We start from the raw sequence: 18,109 nt of genomic DNA, 5'->3' as shown, positions 1-18,109 counted from the left end.
AGCTGGGATGCCTGCTTTTGCTTTGGATTGAGACATCTACCACAATTTCTCCTCTATCCTCTTTGAAATACAGAACTGACAGTTTGACCCCTGGACTTCAAAGAAGAAACAACTTATTTCCCTTTTTAACTCCCCCTGGCCACTATGTAAATTAGGTGACCAACAAACCTGGCCAAAATAGGTACTTTAAATTATAATGCCACTTTATAACTGCAAATTTATCTTTAAAATATTGCTCTTTTTGTCTGCTCCATCGATTATAAATCAAAATTCTGAGTTTACATTCTTCATTTAAAGAAATTACTATGGGTAATTTTACATATCATCATGTTCTTAGGATTCAGACATGAAGCTTAGAAACTGGAAGAGTAACAATAAGTCAGTGAATAAATAAAACACCCTTGGATTATGAAAAAAAATTATAATGCCACTTTGCAGCTATATCTATTCTGCTGTGGGACAGAAGTCCCATATGGGCCTTGAAAGAACTAATAGAAAATCATGAATTCTACAAAAACTGGACGCTGAACTCAGCTCAATCAGCCTTACTTAATCCACCACTAATAGCCCACTGGAGGCGAAGCAAAAAGAACTACCATCAAAATAGCACCGCTATGGACACACAAAAGTCCTTTACCCTCTGTTTCCTGACATGGGAGCCACTTTCCCTAGCTTGCTGTCAGTCCTCAGCCCTGACATTAGAAGTCATTAAAATGTGCCCCTTATAGGAAAGAGCCAGACCAGGAGGCTCTGTCTGGAAGTGTTCCCTTCTAATGCTGGATTTAAATGAGACTAAAAAAGGAAATGGAAAGGTTCAGTCAAGACCCAAATAAATGGCAAAAAGGATGGTACAAGGCGACTAACATGTTTGAATTTCAGAGGACATGGCCTTCTTCTACACACTGTTCCAGCTCATGGCTAAATGATCAGGGAGGCATGACCTGCTGCCTCATTTCTCCTCTGTTCTCTTCAGATAGGAAATGGACTCTACACTGGATGTCTCACCCAACAATGTCCCAGTCAGGGAGGGGAGAAGAGAAATTAGGAATTCATACCAATATCCATAAAAACACTACCCTGGGATGCCCACCTCATGGAGACGATGTATTTTTCTTCATTAAAATGTGCTACTTGTTAAAATTTTTATTTTGTGAAGCATTAAGCCCTTAACTATGATGTAAATACAAAATATTATCTCATAGATAAATGAATGAGAAGAGAGAGGGGGAGGGAGGGTTGGTGGGAAATTCATTATATCCTTAGAATTGTAAAATAATAAATAAATAAAGGTGTTATCTATATCCTTATTGAATCTGTTAAAAACTGAAAAATGAAAAATAAGAAAAGTTCATTTTTGCTAATTTTCTACATTACCACCTTAAAAGAGAAAAAGTCCACACACTGGACTTTTCTTAACTGAGGATAACTTATTGCTTGTTTGGACTTCTGTCAAAATAAGCTTTTCTTAAGTCCATTCTAACCAATAAAGTGTACTGATTCATGCCTTCATAAAATATTATTGTTTGCCTGCCTATCCATATTGAACCATGAATCCATATTAAGGTATTTTATATCCTCTACTCCTCCAAAAACATTAGTTATATTTCTTAGCACAGTAGCAACTAGTTTTCTTTATAATAAAGCTTCTTGCAAAAGAATGTCACCTACCCCTCCTGCCTTCAGCAACTTTCTTCTAAAATCCTCTGTGGGGTTGTTGAAAGTTAGCTTTTCACAGCGGAGGTGATTCACGGGTGGATGGCCTTCAAGATGCAAGAATAAGTCATAATCAAAGCGAACTTTCTTCGGTTCTTCCTGGAAAGTAAAAAAAAAAAATGAAAATAAAAAAGATTTAGCCATAAAATGAAAAATTAAGAGCAAATTTTACTCCTCAAGGAAAAGAAACAACTTAGACATGAAACAGCTATGGTGTCAAAGCAATACTGCAAGAAATCATCATGGAATTATTTACATAACAAAATGAAAATATCTAACACACTTGACTTTCTTGTGTTAGGGAAAAACCAAACAGTATAAACTCATCCTCTTACCGCAATCTTGCACGTAGGATGAAGCAACCAAACACAGCCCCCAGTCTGAAACCTACAAAATCCCTCCTCTTCCCACATGACTCTGTATGTATCAACAAAAGCTGTCAATGTCCTCAGGAATACTTCTTGAGAAAGCCTCTTCCATTCAGGTCTCAAAATTATGTATAAGAAATAAAATCTAGACAATCTACACTCCCCGTTAAATTTTCAACAGTCTCTAACGACCATGAGGACAAACATCCATCCTCACTTCCTTCCAGACTCTTTGACGTTCTGTAATATGTTGCTACTTGTGCCTCTCTGCTGTGTTCCTAGCTAACTCTGGACTTTGTTTTTGCTTTATAGTTATCGCCTACACTTCCACTTTTCCACCTTGTACTCTCTCAGAATAAATTCTCTTCACTTTCCAATTGGATTTAACTTTGGGGAGGATTTGCCTGAATTCTACTTCCAACTCTTCACCGTCTCCTCTGCTCTGCATATATCTCCCTCCTATCCCTGCATTATCTTACAATGTCTTAATATCTCCATTTGCCCCACTAAAGCATAAGACTACTGGCTCTAGGAGTGATGTTTGAATCACCACTACATTCTCAACAACTGGTTTAGTGCCTGAACATAAAAATAAGATTAAGATTCATGAGATGAATTAAGGATAGCCTTTTACTAAAGAAAGACTACAAAACAACATCTTGCTTAAAAGAACACGATGCTTAGAATTCCACGATTCCAAGGTTCATCTCTCAAGCTATCAATTTAGTTCGGTGAACATTCACCTCTTTCTTCAAACTACTTTTTAATAATCCAAAGGATCATAATAGAAACTAATATGTACTTTAATATTCATTTCACTTAATTCTTACAGCTCTCCTGTGGTTTAGATAGGCACTAGCCTTGTTGGATGAAACAAAGTGATCTGAATACAATTATTTTTATTCAAATGTCTTAGCACCTGAAATTGTCAGAATGAGGCTTTCTGCTACCTCCTTACACAAACTTTCCTAAGTCATAAGCAAGCTTCCCTCATTTCCTTCACTTCTGCTACATTCTGGCATGAAACCAAATCCCTTTCCAACTCCCCCCACTTCCTTATGGATGCCATTCACTTCTTGTTTTCCTCATATTTTACTGGGCCTTTCTTCTGAGCCCTCTTCCAAAGCTTCTCTTTCTTCACTGACCCTTTATTGTCCTCTCTCTTTCTGTAGCTTCCCAGGGAGATGGCATTCAAGCACAGGAGGCCAGTTCTACCAAGAAGAAAGTGATTCCCCTCTCTGTATCCCCAATCCAACTCTCACTTAACTGTCATATGCATGTGCTCCATATGTTGACCCACAGCAACACAAAATTCACACACATTATTATAAACTGGTTATCTTCATCTGTCTTTTCCTCTATACAAGCAAAAATCCCAATTGCTTTCCAAGTTTAACATGCAAAAAAATTCAAGCCCAACTTTTCCTTTTCCCTCACCAATTTTTCCCAGTATTACTTGTTAAATTTCTCCTTAGGAATTCTTGCAAGTGTACTCCTGCTCAGACCTCTGCCATTCCTTACCTTGTCCTGCCATTTGTGAACACACTTCATTCTACTTCTCATAATGACAAGAGAATACTTTTACAAATACAAAAGCTATGTCTTTCTATTAACACAAAGGTTTTAAAGACTCATCATTCTCTATAACGTACTACCACATCACTACAATAATCTGATAAGTCTGGAAGATTCTATAGGTGAGGGAACATTGTAGTGTAATAGAGTAAGCTGCCATTTGAGACACCCACGTCCCATACTGGAATGCCTGTGCTGGTCCCAGATATGCCACTTCTGACCCGGCTTCCTGTCAATGCACCCTAGGACACAGCAGATGAAAAAATATGCTTAGGTTCTTACCAACCTCTGTGGTAGATACAGATGAAAATTTCTGGTTCCTGTCTTTGACCTGTCCCCAGGCCTAAATTTCTTTCTCCCAGCATCATCCTTCTCTGTATAAACTGGTTAGTGAAAACTCACTATTCAAGACCTAGCTAAAGTATCAAGTCCTTTGGAAAGTCTTGCTGACTCTCCAACCCAAGCTGAACCACACAGCCCCCTCATACTATTTCTTTATTAATGTAATTATCACAATGAATTATGATTACCTTTTACTTATCTATCTCTCCTCTAAATTACAAAACAGTCAATACAACTCTAGAATTAAAAAGGAGGGTAGTATTCTCCCATGTAATTAGGAATGCAAATTAGTAAGGCCTTCTCTTACAGACATTTTAGTGATATCCATCACATACTAAATGTACATGATATATGATCTAATAATTTTAAGAATTTCTTTCATTAAAATATATTCAAATATGGGTATCAACATATAGTTTACAAAATGCTCAAGGTGGCATTGTTTACAATGCAAAAATTAAGAATGGTTTGTAATCACTGTTGAATTGCTGATTGGAAAGTTACATTGCTCAGTGAACTAAAGGTGAGTCACAGAAAATGTTAACATATAATATACCACGTCCCTGCCAAGTTCTATGTTAATATAAATTTTATCGATGCAAATGCATTAAGTAGATCTGGAAATACTGTATCAAATGGTTAACAATCACTAAATGGAGTTGATAAAATAAAACTCCCAAGTTTTATCCCATTCACTTTCACTAAGGAGAACACATAGTCCTGATACTGTTTAAAGAAAATACTCTTGAATACAATTAATCATCAGTATTAAAAAATGCAATAATGGCACCATCATTTTACTGGATGCAATAGTTTAAATAAAAAATTTAAATCATTCTTTCAATAAAAGTAACTCTAAGAATGGCAAAATGTGAATCTCTATGAATCCGGAGGATAATTTTCTTTCATAGCAGGTTTTACTTTAACTAAAGAAAATGTACTGACAAGTTTACATTCTGATCAACTGAGTATATTCTCTTAAAAGGAAAAAAAATCAACATTATGTCAATGTATACCTCTCAAAAAAGAGGATTCTTCAGGAAACAAACAATAAAGCATTTTGTTCTATATCTAAAACTAATACATTCCCTAGGATTGCAAATCTGCTTTTGGCAACATCAAATTAGCCCTCTCACTCTGCGAAGCCTCAAACCTTGACATTTATTCATGTACTTATTCCGAAAACAGACTGAAAGAGAGAAGCATGGGACCATTTCAAACTGAAGTGCCACAATCAATTATGTTTCAGTGTGTCTATTGGTTTAGAGCTTCGAAACACACATGGCTCTCACACATAGGCTTGATCTGTTCGGCACAAATACAAAATAAGACAGAATAAACATACATGAAACTCAAGGAAACCACTGCTATTCACAGACCCTTCTGACTGCCAGCTTAATTAAAGGAGCCAAACCAAAAAGAATTTCATTTGAGAAGCAGACAACTTGTGAGGAAGGGGATGAGACCAAGATTAGGTGACACCCCTAAAATGCAGCATCTGCACCCTGCCAATATCAGCTGGAATCCTTCTGGCCAGGAAAATTTGGGCAAACACTCTTTCATAAACCAGCAAAGAACTGATGGTCACTCTTGAAGAGAACTGAGTATTAAAGGGATCTACAAAGTGGTAAGAGCAATAAAGATCAACAATAGCCTAAAGCTATTAAATTTTTACCAAGGGGTCATTTCCGTAGGAAGAGAAAAAGCATATATGCACATGCACATTGAGGTCATGATGTTGGGCAAAAAACAAGACACACAAAAATAAGAATGCAAAATTCCATTCACATGAGGTATCTAAAACAATCAAATTCATAAACATCAAAGACAAGAATATTGGTTACTTGGGGCTCAGGGCAGTTATTAATCAACAGACATTAAACTTCAGTTTAATAACATGAATAAACTCTAGAGATCTGCACAGTACCTTATATTCACCAATAAAGTATTACACATTTTAAAAATGTGCTGTGATGACAAATTGTGATAACTGTTCTTATTATCAAAAAAGTAAAACTAAAAAAAAAAAAAAAAAACAAGAAGATGTATCAAGCTCAGACATTCAGTTTGAGAAAAATTCTTAAATGCTACAACCAGGAATCCTGCATTGAGATTAAACCAATGTTAACACTTCCAACAAATTCACTTTCCATTTTTTTAAAGAAAAAAAATTCATGCAAAATAACCAAAGGTAAGTTTATTTTGGCATGAAAAATTGAAATCCACGCATGTGAATATAAGGATTTCCACCAACGCCACAAGTTCTGCTGTTGTGATTCCAGTATATGCTCTTACACTACATATGTTCTTCAAAAACATGTCCTTATTCAGTCATTTATAAAAATATGTGCCTATGATATCATAGCTAATATGAGAGTTCTTCAAATAGTTCATAAAAACAGAGGAAAAGGATAAGCTCATTTTGGCATAAAAATGAAATTTATGCATAGTTCTTTCATAATAAGCATTTTCCATGACTTTTTGAAGTGTTCTCATATGCTTATGCAACTTTTAAATCACCATTTTTTGAGATTTATTCATGTTGTCATATCAGCCTATACAGTATTAAAGTCACCATTACCGACCTACATATTCATATAGAGCTAATTAGGAATATTTTTCATATTACCAACAGTGAAACATACATTAAAACATATGTGTCTTACAGTACACCTGTAAAAACAGCAAATATTATTTTTTTTTGCACATCACTCCTTTATTACTCTGTTCTTGAAAAGATTTAGTACAGTTATGCTCAAAATGAATACTGGGCCCACGAGGTAGGGCCAAGCAGCTAGAAAACATGATTCAGAACCAGACAGCAAGACACACTTGGACACTGCCACAAGACAAGGCAGGGAGGAATCCCAAGACACGCAGGAGGCGCTCCTACCCCTCAGAGGCCAGGCTCATCCCATACTGATGCAAGGAATGGCTTGTTTTCTGGTGACCACATGGGGGACTATTTGAAACACCATTGGGAACCCCCAAGGGGCTTTTGTTTAGTACCAGGTTTATGTATGTGCATATACACTCACTTTTTATTGTTAAAAGTAAATGCATCACATTAATTTATTTCTGCCTTGACCCCAACCTTCTGGAGCCAGCTCCTCTTAGGTCAGGGAGGAAGTGATGGGGTTGGTTTTGTGATCACCAGGTGGGTTCCTTCACCTTCCAGTGGAATGGTTAAAGCCCCCATGCTCCTGAGGCAGCCACCTGCCTGTGGAAGGGCATGGGACCAGCTCCTGGGAACGCAGCAAATATTATTAACCGTGAAACTTAAAGTGTTATAGGCAGTGAGGCATGGAGAAAAAATATATATATATATATACACACAAAAAGTATATACAAGTGCATACACACATAAGAGTCACAGGTCAGGGAGCAGGTAGAGAACATTCTAATTTGTTGGTTCACTCCCCAAAAAGGCCTACAGTAGTTAAAATTGGACCCTAACGTTTGGAGCCAAGATCTCAATCCAGATCTCCCACATTGGTAGTAGGAACTTCAGTCATCATCGCTGCCTCCCAGGGTCCCCCTAGCAGCAAGCCAGAGTTAGAGGAGCCAGAGGTGGACACTGAACCCAGACTATCTGACACAAGACACAAGCAACTTAACCGCCATGTTGAACGTCTACTTTATATTATTCTTCACTCATTCTTATATCATTCTTCACTCATATTTTAAGAAACTAAAATTCCTCACAAGTGAATGATGTCTTAAGAGTCACAAGAACAACTCTCTCCATTATTGCTCTTTAATCAGTGGATTTATTTTTAAGCAGGTGTATTTATTTTTAAAGGCACTGTAGCATGCAAGGACATCTTTCATCTGTTGGTTCACTCCCAAAATAACCATGACAATGGAGGCTGGGCCAAGCTGAAGACAGGAGTCATTAACTATACCTTTGTGGGTGGTGGAAATCAGTGCACTGCCTTCCCAGGCACATCAGGTGTAAGTTGAATTGGAAGTGGTGTTCCTGGGACTATGATATGAAATATTGATTTCCTAAATGGCAGCATTACTTGATGAACCACAGCAGCTGTATGTGTTTCAAAAAGGTAGCTAGCTAGCTAGCTAGCTAGCTAGGTAGGTAGGTAGCTAGGTGGGTGGGTTAGTTCAGGAATGATTGCAGTATTTTAATCCTTCATTTGTTCTTTTAAAATACAGTATAACATGGAGGGTCTAGTTATTTCTATGAAGTGGGAAACTGGAACACTGAGAACACAGATCTTTCTGCTCAAATTGAGAGCCTGTAAAATGAGCAGAAAAGTTAGGAACATAAGGGAGCAGACATTTCACTACAGTGTTATTTACAAATAAACATCAATTCCATATCAAGTGATAAGAAGAGGGGGTATGGTTATACTCATCCTGGTCCTGCATCAAGAGATAGCAATTGCCTAGACCATAATATCTGAGTAAACCTTTGGCTTGAAGGCCTAGATTGTTCCTGCAGTGCACCATAGTCCCTAGTTGAAATTAAAACGCTGGAAATGAGGATAGGACGGGGGAAATTCCCAAGATCTTGAGAGAAGTAAGACAGGAGACAATCACAAAATTCCTTCTCATAAATACAAGGACTTACAATAACACCTGCCAAAGGCAAAGAATTTGAATAATCATGTTCCAAATTAAATCGACAACAGAAGTATGAAAAGATGTACAACGTCATAAGTCATCAGAGAGATAAAAATCGAAACCAAAACGAAATACCACTTCATACTTGCTAGGATGACTTTCATGTATTTTAAAAGGAAAATAGCAGCTTTAAGAGAAATTGGAAGAATCAAACTTTGCCAGTGGGAAAAGAAAATAGTACACTTATTTTGGAAAACCATTTAATAGCTTCTCAAAACTTCAGTCATTAAATTGCAATATGAGCAAATAATTCCATCTAGGTATAATCTTGGGACATTTGAGTATTCACCTACAAAAAAGAGTTAATATCTAGCAGCATTATTCATACTAATCAAAATCTGAAACAATTCAAGTGCCCATTGGCTTAAAATTAATAGACTGCAGCATAACTACAATTGATATTTATTCAGCTAGAAAAGTGTAAACATATAATATAATTTGCATCTTGAAAATATTATACTAAGTGAAAGATATTAAAAATAAAGCATTATAGATTATATTGTTCTATTTAAATGAAATGGGTAGAATATGAAAATCTATAAACAAAGGAAGTGCATTAATGGATCTCAGGCCCCGGCAGATTATACATCATTTCTTAATGTGCAAAAGGATAAAAACATGAAATCAGTGATAATTGCACATAAAAATTGCACTAAAACTTCACTCTGTTACAGACTTTAGACAAGTGATTTGAATTTCATGATATATAAACTAATTTTTAAGCAGCTAAGTTTATTGTTAAAAATACATTTACCCATCAAGCAGAAGATTAAAAGGCAAGGAGAAGATTAGAAATTAAGTGTTTTGGGGCCCAGTACAGTAGCCAAGCAGCTAAAGTCCTCACCTTGCACATGCTGGGATTCCATATAGCGCCTGTTTCAATATCGGCCACCCTGCCTTCTATCTAGCTCCCTGCTTGTGGCCCAGGAAAGCAGCTGCGTACAGCACAAAGCCTTTGGATCCTGCACCTGTTTGGGAGACCCGGAAGCAGCTCCGGACTCCTGGTTTCGGACTGGTGCAGCTCTGACCTTAGCGGCCGCTTGGGAAATAAATCACTGAATGAAAGTTCTTCCTCTTTGTCATCCTCTCTGTATATCTGACATTCCAATAAAAATAAAACAAATCTTAAAAAAACCTAAATGTTTTACAAAAGCAAAACAAAAACTAGAATTATGCATTTAATTATTCTTAAAATATGAAACAGAATGTCCATAATACACTACATCCAATTCAGAGTACGGATTTTGTTAGATACCGTAACTGAAATACCATGATAAAGAAAGTATGTTTGTGTTCAACAATTAAAAATGAGAAGCTATACTTATGGATAGATATAGGTATATGACTCTAGTGATTTAAATTTTATTCATTTTTTCTGGATTTTTAAATTTCTTGTGACTTGCTGAAGAACTATATTATTGTAATATGATGTAATATGGTTGAGGGAAAAAATAGGGGAGAAAGAGAAAGGGGAAATGGAGGAGGGAGTTCCTACAAAACTATATCATGGAAAATAATAATACCAAAAGATGCAAAAAATAAATAGTTAAGTGTAGTGAAATTCTTAAAGAAATGCTTGCAACAAAGCACGTATCATATGGATGGCCCTTTTATAATCCTATTGGTGTTGATGCTTAGGGACTCCATAACTATTATGAAATTGTCAGAAATCCAATGATTCTCTGAACCAGTAAAAGTAATTGTTGCCCTTATAAATGGTGTTTGTTTTATTGATTATAAAAGTAATTTTTCATTATGAATAATTTAAAATCCAGAAAATGTATATGAATTATATATCAATTTTTTAAAGTAACAAAAAACGCAAAACCAATATACTCACATGAAATTCAGCTTACAACGAAAACAAATCAATGTATCAATATAAAGGCACAGATCATGAGTAGATATAAATGCAGCCCCATGAATTTTGACGTGATCAAAACATGTGAAGGATTCTCAGTGGTATTGCCAACAAGAGAAAGACAGTCATTATTCCAGCAAAGTTACTGCTTCTAAGGCACAGATGAGATTAACCAATGACTAAGGATCCAGATCAAGAACCTGGAATTACTATTCTCTGTTTCACATCTTAGATAATCTACTCAACTTTTACATGACTCACTTTCCTTTCCTGTAAAACTGGAATAACAGTATCCACCTCTTGAAAGTTAAGGACAGAGTAAGCACTAAAATATTTAATGTAGAAACGATTTCCTGTCAAAATCTAAGAAAAGCCAATCCATGGGCAGCAGGTCTGTGAGAAGTTGAAACAGCAAGAATGCAGTAAACAAGCACATCAGCTCACAAACAAAAACCATGAAAAATAAACGCAGCCAGTCATTCACACATTGCTACTTTACAGAATGGTTTTTACTACAGATCAAAATCAAGTAAATCATCTCAATAATAAAGAGATCTTTGCTAAATTGAAATCCACTCCCCCTTTTTTTTTATTTAAGTTGAAAAAGCCGGGGGGCGGGGGGGGGGAGGACAGCAGGCAGCATTTGAAGAAGCAGGTTAAGTCACTGCTTCCTGGTTCAAGTCATAGCTGCCCTGCTTCAGGTCTAGAGTCCTGCTCATGTGCCAAGGACTGCAGCTGACCTCAGCTCACGAACACGAGCACCTGCTGCCCATATGGGAAGCCAGACTGGAGTTCCTGGGTACTGGCTTCAGCTTGGCCCAGCCTAGCTCTTAAAACACTTAGGATTGAACTAATCTCTCTCAATATCTATCAATCAATCAATCTATCTATCTATGTATCTATGTATCTTTCTATCTCTCTCTTCCTCTCTTTAAGGTACTACAAACAAGGTAGTTCCACACAGATTGAGCAATTTCTCAAATTTATGTTCTGCCACAAATTTACTGTTGAAAACTTCTAAAACAAGTTTGAGTCTATAATATCTCAAGTCGAAAATAACCGTGCATGTGTCATGTGTGTATCAGTTAAAGATTGTTTTTTAAAGTCTGAGATATATTAGAAATACAAAATGAGAGAAGAGAAATTTCACTAAAAAACTTGGTATATTTTTCTTATAAACATTTACTAATCTTTTTTCAAAATGGTAACCACTTTTCTCTTGAAAAAAAAATAGCTACTAAATATTTTAAAAAATTAACTCAATTTTATTGAGGTCATTTTTTTTTCTGGCCAACTCCACCATAATTAAGAGTAACAATTACAAGAATTCTTAGAAGAAAACTTTAGCTTTTAAAATTGCCTAGTGATAGAAGTGTTTATGAGTCAAATATTCTTTTAAACATTGTTTGGTTAATGGATCTATTATTGAAATATTAGTGGGTGATAATTACATACCTTGTTTTTAAAATAAACCTCAATTGGCAAAATGAAACCAGCATACCCAGATTCTTCTACTTTGTAAGGTGGATCTTTGCACACTGCAATATTAAAAAAAGAAAACAGGTAAGATGAGAATAATAAGCATAAACATATTCTTCTTCTCTAAAAAAACCATTTTACCACCCAGGTCACCCCAAATTTTCATAACCCTTTACTAACCCCCCCAAGGTTAGCATCTCATTAACCTTTTATTTCTTCTCCACAATCTAGAGCAGCTTTTCAAATGTTAAGCGATTATGAAAGTTACTTATCAAATCTTGGTGGAGAGCTTATTCCAGTCAACCATGATCATTAATGAGTAAACTTCAGTTGTTATCACCCATTGTACATCTTTAAGAAAACTGAACTTAGCTTCTAAAGATGAAAAAAAAATTCTAGGTTTCCTAACAAATGTGCTAAGTTTAGTATTTCATGCAAATAACTCTCCCTTCTAATCGCCTCCCTTGTTTGATATATCCTGACTTCTGTGTCACTGGCCTTTCTCAGAAAATCCCAAACGCAGAGTCTCTTTATGCAACTGATGCCCATTAAGCTTCATTACCACTCTTCCTTCCAAAAAGGGAATGCTGATTGAAATACTGGTCTACATCCAATCATTTAAAATGTAATCATGTCCAAAGAACACTTTTAAAAAAGCCTTTTGTATTTCTTAGGAAGTTAGAAGGAAATAGGACTGCTAGGCAACTTCTTAGGCAGCCCTGAGATGCTACACAGGATTTCAGCTGCTAAAACTCCGATTTTGCCACAATCATTCATATGCCAAAGGAAATTATTTTGATTAAGGCTGTATTTGGCAAAATGCCAAAGTAAAATGAGTATCAAGGCCATATATCCCGGATCCCTAGGACCTCTTTTTCAGTAGTTCCAGCTTACTTTCCCATCAACCTTCCCTTCGTCAACTGCCAAACCCCTGTGCCATTCAAATGCACTGGTCCCCCCCCCCCCCAATATTCAGCATAGTCCCAGTCCTCTCAATATTCCCTGCATCACACTGTGGAGCTATTCTTAGAATCATCTGCTAATTCAAATCTGAACTTCTTCACATGCCTTTCTAAACCTCCCCAAGTAGTAACTTCTTAAATCACTACTTTGACACTCAGCTGAGGCCCTTATGATCATACAATTCAGGAACTGCAAATGTTAATTTATTTTCACTCCTCAAGCACAGAAAGAACATTTATTCACCTTATGGAGATAAACAAAGTCAAGGGCTGAGACCACACCATTTTGCACCTTGTCTTCCCCCTCCAGGCTCTGTTCACTTTAACAGGGAAACTACAGTACATACTGTTTGTGTTCCCCCAAAATTCTTATGCTGAAGTCCTCACCCTTAACATTTTGTGTGGTGATTAGGTATGAGGGTACAGCTCTCATCGACGAGCTTAGTACCCCTGTCGTGGAGGCTAATATGAGCTGTCTTGCACCTTCCACCACATGAGGACATAGTGAAAATATGGCAATCTTCAATCCCAAATGGAAGCCTCCCCAGAACTTTACTATGCTGGCACACCAATGAAAAATTAATACATGTGGTATTTTATTATGGTTGCCTCAACTGCTTAGACAGTGGCATGCGTTAACAATACAGCAAAGAGCCTGGCACATGCAACTTCTCCAACAGACACACAGGAGCCAGGAAGTACAGCCTCAGAACACCCAACTGCCATGTAGCCTTTTCAAATAGAAGTAGACAGTCTTTAATTTGCATTAGAAGACTCAATTCTGGGGACTGAGGAGTCTCTGGGCACCCTCATTTCTTTTTCTCTCAACAGGGATGAAGCAGCACCTACATTTATAAGCATGGCTGTCAATACATAAGGAGAATGAATGTGGGGTAACGTTGTTATTCACTAGAGTACAGCATTTCCATCAATGAATGACTATATATGTAACAGCACATAACACACAGCCTAGGTGAGAAATAGACCACACCATCCAGGTGTGTGAAAGAACGCTCTACAATGTTCACACAAGGATACAATTGCCTTAATGGTACATTTCTCAGGCATGGTTCCCCTTTTAAGTGACACAAGACTGAATTTATGTGAGGTATTCTCTTACAGAAAATGGTGTTTATAATATACACAGAACCGGTGTTGCAGCACGGTGAATTAAGCTGCTACCTGCATGCCAACATCCCATTTCAGAGTGCCCGTTAAAACCGTGGCTGTTGGTCCACTTCCAATCTAGCTTTCCATAAATGCACTTGGGAAGGCAGCAGAAGACTGTACAAGTACTCAAGCCCCTGCCACCCATGTGGGAAATGAAGGAGTTCCAGTTTCCTGATGTAGACTAATCCAGACCCAATCAAAGTAAAAGCCCATATGGATCACGGCCGTTTTGGGGAGTGAACCAACAACACACAGGAGATTTGTTCCACTGTCCCTTTCACTCTGCTTTTCAAGTGAAATAAACCTTTAAAAAACACACATGGTTATTGATCAGACATTCCACAAGCACACATGTGGGTACAAAGAGATGTACTGAAGGTAGAATTTTCACATTTGACAATCTCTTTTATTAGCCCACCTTAGGAAAATTTTCCCTGACCAAAGAAGTATTTAAGGCATAAATCATCTCACTAACCTTATAAGTCTTTCTAATTTAAATTAAAAAATGAAAAAGCAAAAGAACTCAGAATGATTTCAGTCTTGCATCTACTGACCACTTGCCAATCATTCATGAATATTCAAATATTCTGGAAGGTGGCAGGGAGGTGGATGCAACTAAATGCAGGGAGCAGCTTTCCACTAACTCCAGCAAGGTTAGTGTCACACCCACAACATTTCCAGCCTGCAGAGTCCCCTTTCAGAACAGCAGTTTCAGTGTCCAGGTTGCTTGTGATTAATCATGCCAATGTCATCTGAAGGAAGTTTATTTTGTGGGCTGCCTCATATGCCAGAGAAGTTATAGCTGTTCCTCTGTATACCCTTTTGTATAATTCATTTTCCCCATTTTGCATGCAAATTGCTCCTATTATGGGAAACAGCTGTTAGTGGGCACACATCTTACAGCTAAAGCCCTTGAATTTTTTTCCCACCCCCTAAAGGAAATGATTTGCTATGTATTAATATTCCATGGACATTAGATTTTATAAGAAACTGTTTGCCAACTCATCTCAATTGTTTTAAGTCAATATTTTCATCAATAACAATGAACAGTATCTGTAAAGCATCCTGCATTCTTAATTAAATGCAAACAATGAAAGTTTTCTACACACACACCACAAAAATCAGCAACACTTTAAATATAAACTGACAATTTTAATCTGAACAAAATCAAATTAGAAAAAGCTAATTACTTATTTGAGTATCTCAGAATCATTAACATGGGTTTTAAGTGAGTTCTAATAAAGAAACATAAGTTAAAACTAACAATAATTCAGCCAGTAGGCACTGCACATTAGACATAGAGCAATTAGTTTTAAATCAGTAGGACCATCTTTGTGACCAGCTTCCTGGGAACCCAATACAGACCCCGATCCAATTCTGACAGTATCACCCTTGGAGCACTTAAGCAGGTCAAAAAGAGCTCATGGCCATTTTGAAACTAACATCCTATAGCCATAAATAACAGCTCTCCTTTCCTCTCCTGTCACACATTACTATCTATGCTCTCCAATTTTCTTCCCAGAAGACATCTCAAAATTCTCTTTGTCAAAGTAATCACATTTATCACACTTTCATCAGGATACAACACCCAAAATCCAGGCCTCAGAGCAACAGATGAAAGGCTGTTTTCAAACAATGAGAATATGGCCTTTCTTTTCCACTAAAAGCAATTTTTCAAAATAATAGGTATGCTATTATTTTTATATAAATTATTAAATTATTTAAATGTATAATATGTAGTATGTTAACAACACATATTGACCATTAATCCATTTAATTTGACATTTGAAAAAAAGGTTCAGAAGTAAAACATGAAAATGAAAAAGCTAATCACAATTTTGCTAAGCCCAAATAAGTAAGTAATCCTTATTTATAAATAAGTAAATGCTTACTTACATTTGACATAATTAATATTCTCCCTTAGGAGAAAAGAATTTGATAGAGAAAAATAAGCGATCTCTAGATGACTAAATCAATTTTCATTTATAAATAAATACATTTGATTAACAGGACTTAATTTTATCATTCTTCCACCAAGAAAAAAAAACATGCAAACAAATCACCTCTGCTAATTCCATAAGACATCTATTTAAGTTTTAGACAGTAGGTAATATTAATTTTTTCACTAATCCTCAGAAAAACTATCTTAGAGTCCTCTCCACAGTCTGACTGCTAGGACCCTATCATTCATACCCATCTGAACAGTTTTGCTAAGGACACAGCCCACTGATACTTACTAGTTAGTTTGAGAAGAGCCCTTCTGAGAGGAAGCGGCAAGCGCGCTATATATATATATAGAGAGAGAGAGAGAATGTACATATACACGTATATGTACATTTTATATATACGTGTGTGTATTTCCACTGTTTTACGCCAAATGTCCTTCAAGCTTAAGTATTTGGGGCTTTTTCCCTTCCTGCTTCAGTGTCACCATGTGACAGTCCCCAGGAATAGGCAAAATGGGATCTTAACACAGCCCATTCTGCTGCCCCAACTGTTCCATGTAGAGCCTGGAAGTCTAGGACCAAACACTAGTCAGATTCTACCAAGTGGTAGCTCACAGCACTATCACTAAACATGACTGAACCTTTGCACAATGCCATTTTGAAAAAGACAAAAAATAACAGTTGGATTTTGCTATTATTTTATAAGCATGCAAAGGACTGTCATTGCATCTCTTCAGTCCATTTTAAGCCAAATTCTTTCCAAACAACAACAAAATCTATGTTCCCCATTGTGTTGTATTACTACTTCTATTTCCCAGTAAACCAACCAAGATAACCTAGAGCAAATCTTGAACTGTGTTGTTTATACTTCATTGAGTTTTTTAAATGAAAATACAATTTTGAAGACAAATTATCTACTGAATTAAGAACTATTTGACAAAGCTGTTGAATCTCATGAAGTTTTAAAGATACAAACTAGAGCAATTAGCTAGTAGACATGGATCACCTGTCCATTTTCTCTGACTTGATTACAATAAAGTCCCATCAAATAGAACCCTCCAAGACCTGGCACAACAGCCTAAGTGCTTAAATCCATGCCTTGCATCCACTAGGATCCCATATGGGCACATGTTTGTATCTCAGCTGCTCCACTTCCCATCCAGCTCCCTACTTGTGGCCTGGAAAAACAGCAGAGGATGACCCAAAGCCTTGGGACCCTGCACACCTGTGGGAGGCCAAAAGAAGCTCCTGGCTCCTGGCTTCAGATCAGCTCAGCTGCAGCCGTTGCAGCCTCATGGGGAGTGAACCAGCAAAGATGTTTCTCTCTGTATTATCTGCCTTTCCAATAAAAAAAAAAATCCAACAAAAGAAAAAAAAAAAAAAAAGGAAGAATCCTCTGTAGTTAGACAGTCTGCCAGCACTCTAAAAACAATATTGGAAGCATCTCTTTTCTAGTCTCCACCTTTTTTCTCAGTATGCCATATTACCTAATTCTAATATGCATGCTTCAATCAAGTCTCATCCTCACTGCTAATTAATTCAGAGATTCCCAAAAGCTTTGTCTTAGATTTCCTCTCATCACTGAACCCAGACCACCATTTATGAAATTGCATTGAATTAATGACACATGACCAGGGCATGAGTTTCAACAGAAAGGATGGAACCAGCCTTTCAGCTAAGAAGAAAGTATTCAAGGCTTGGAAGGCAAGCACAATGTATGAGCAAAGGCACTAAACAAAACTCAACATAGATCATCAGTATTAGCAGAATAATAATGCTTAGGGGGAAAAAAGATGATATAAAGTTTCCACTAGAGAACCATATGCCATAAGCTCAAAAATTCAAAAGTAGATTTAAAAAGTTACATACATAAAGGAGAAATCATTAATTTTTGAATATCACAGGAAATCCTTAGAAGTGAAACAAGAATTCAAGGCACCAATTAGGTCAGAGTAAGACATAGAAATTACTCCATTCATTAGTAATCTGGGATCTTTACTTACAGATTCAAGATACCCCAGCTTCTCCCTCCAAAAGGAGAAAAAGATGTAT

The 18,109-nt window shown here is 36.7% G+C and overlaps 1 protein-coding gene across 3 annotated transcripts in view; it reads right to left on the bottom strand.

Moving 5' to 3' along the window:
• Nucleotides 1-18,109, bottom strand: part of MLLT3 (MLLT3 super elongation complex subunit) — a 276,518-nt gene that overhangs the window by 105,548 nt on the left and 152,861 nt on the right. For all 3 annotated transcript variants that reach the window (XM_004581078.4, XM_004581077.4, XM_058672179.1), the window contains exons 3-4: nt 11,956-12,038; nt 1,669-1,812 (exon numbers count right to left, since the gene is read on the bottom strand). In XM_004581078.4, the coding sequence (XP_004581135.2) occupies nt 1,669-1,812; nt 11,956-12,038 (227 nt within the window). The remainder of the gene's footprint in view (nt 1-1,668; nt 1,813-11,955; nt 12,039-18,109) is intronic.

This window comes from Ochotona princeps, chromosome 14 (assembly GCF_030435755.1).
Source record: "Ochotona princeps isolate mOchPri1 chromosome 14, mOchPri1.hap1, whole genome shotgun sequence".
NCBI classification, from domain to species: domain Eukaryota; kingdom Metazoa; phylum Chordata; class Mammalia; order Lagomorpha; family Ochotonidae; genus Ochotona; species Ochotona princeps.
The sequence above is the reverse complement of the archived record's forward strand: the minus strand, read 5'-3'. Positions and strand labels throughout refer to the sequence as shown.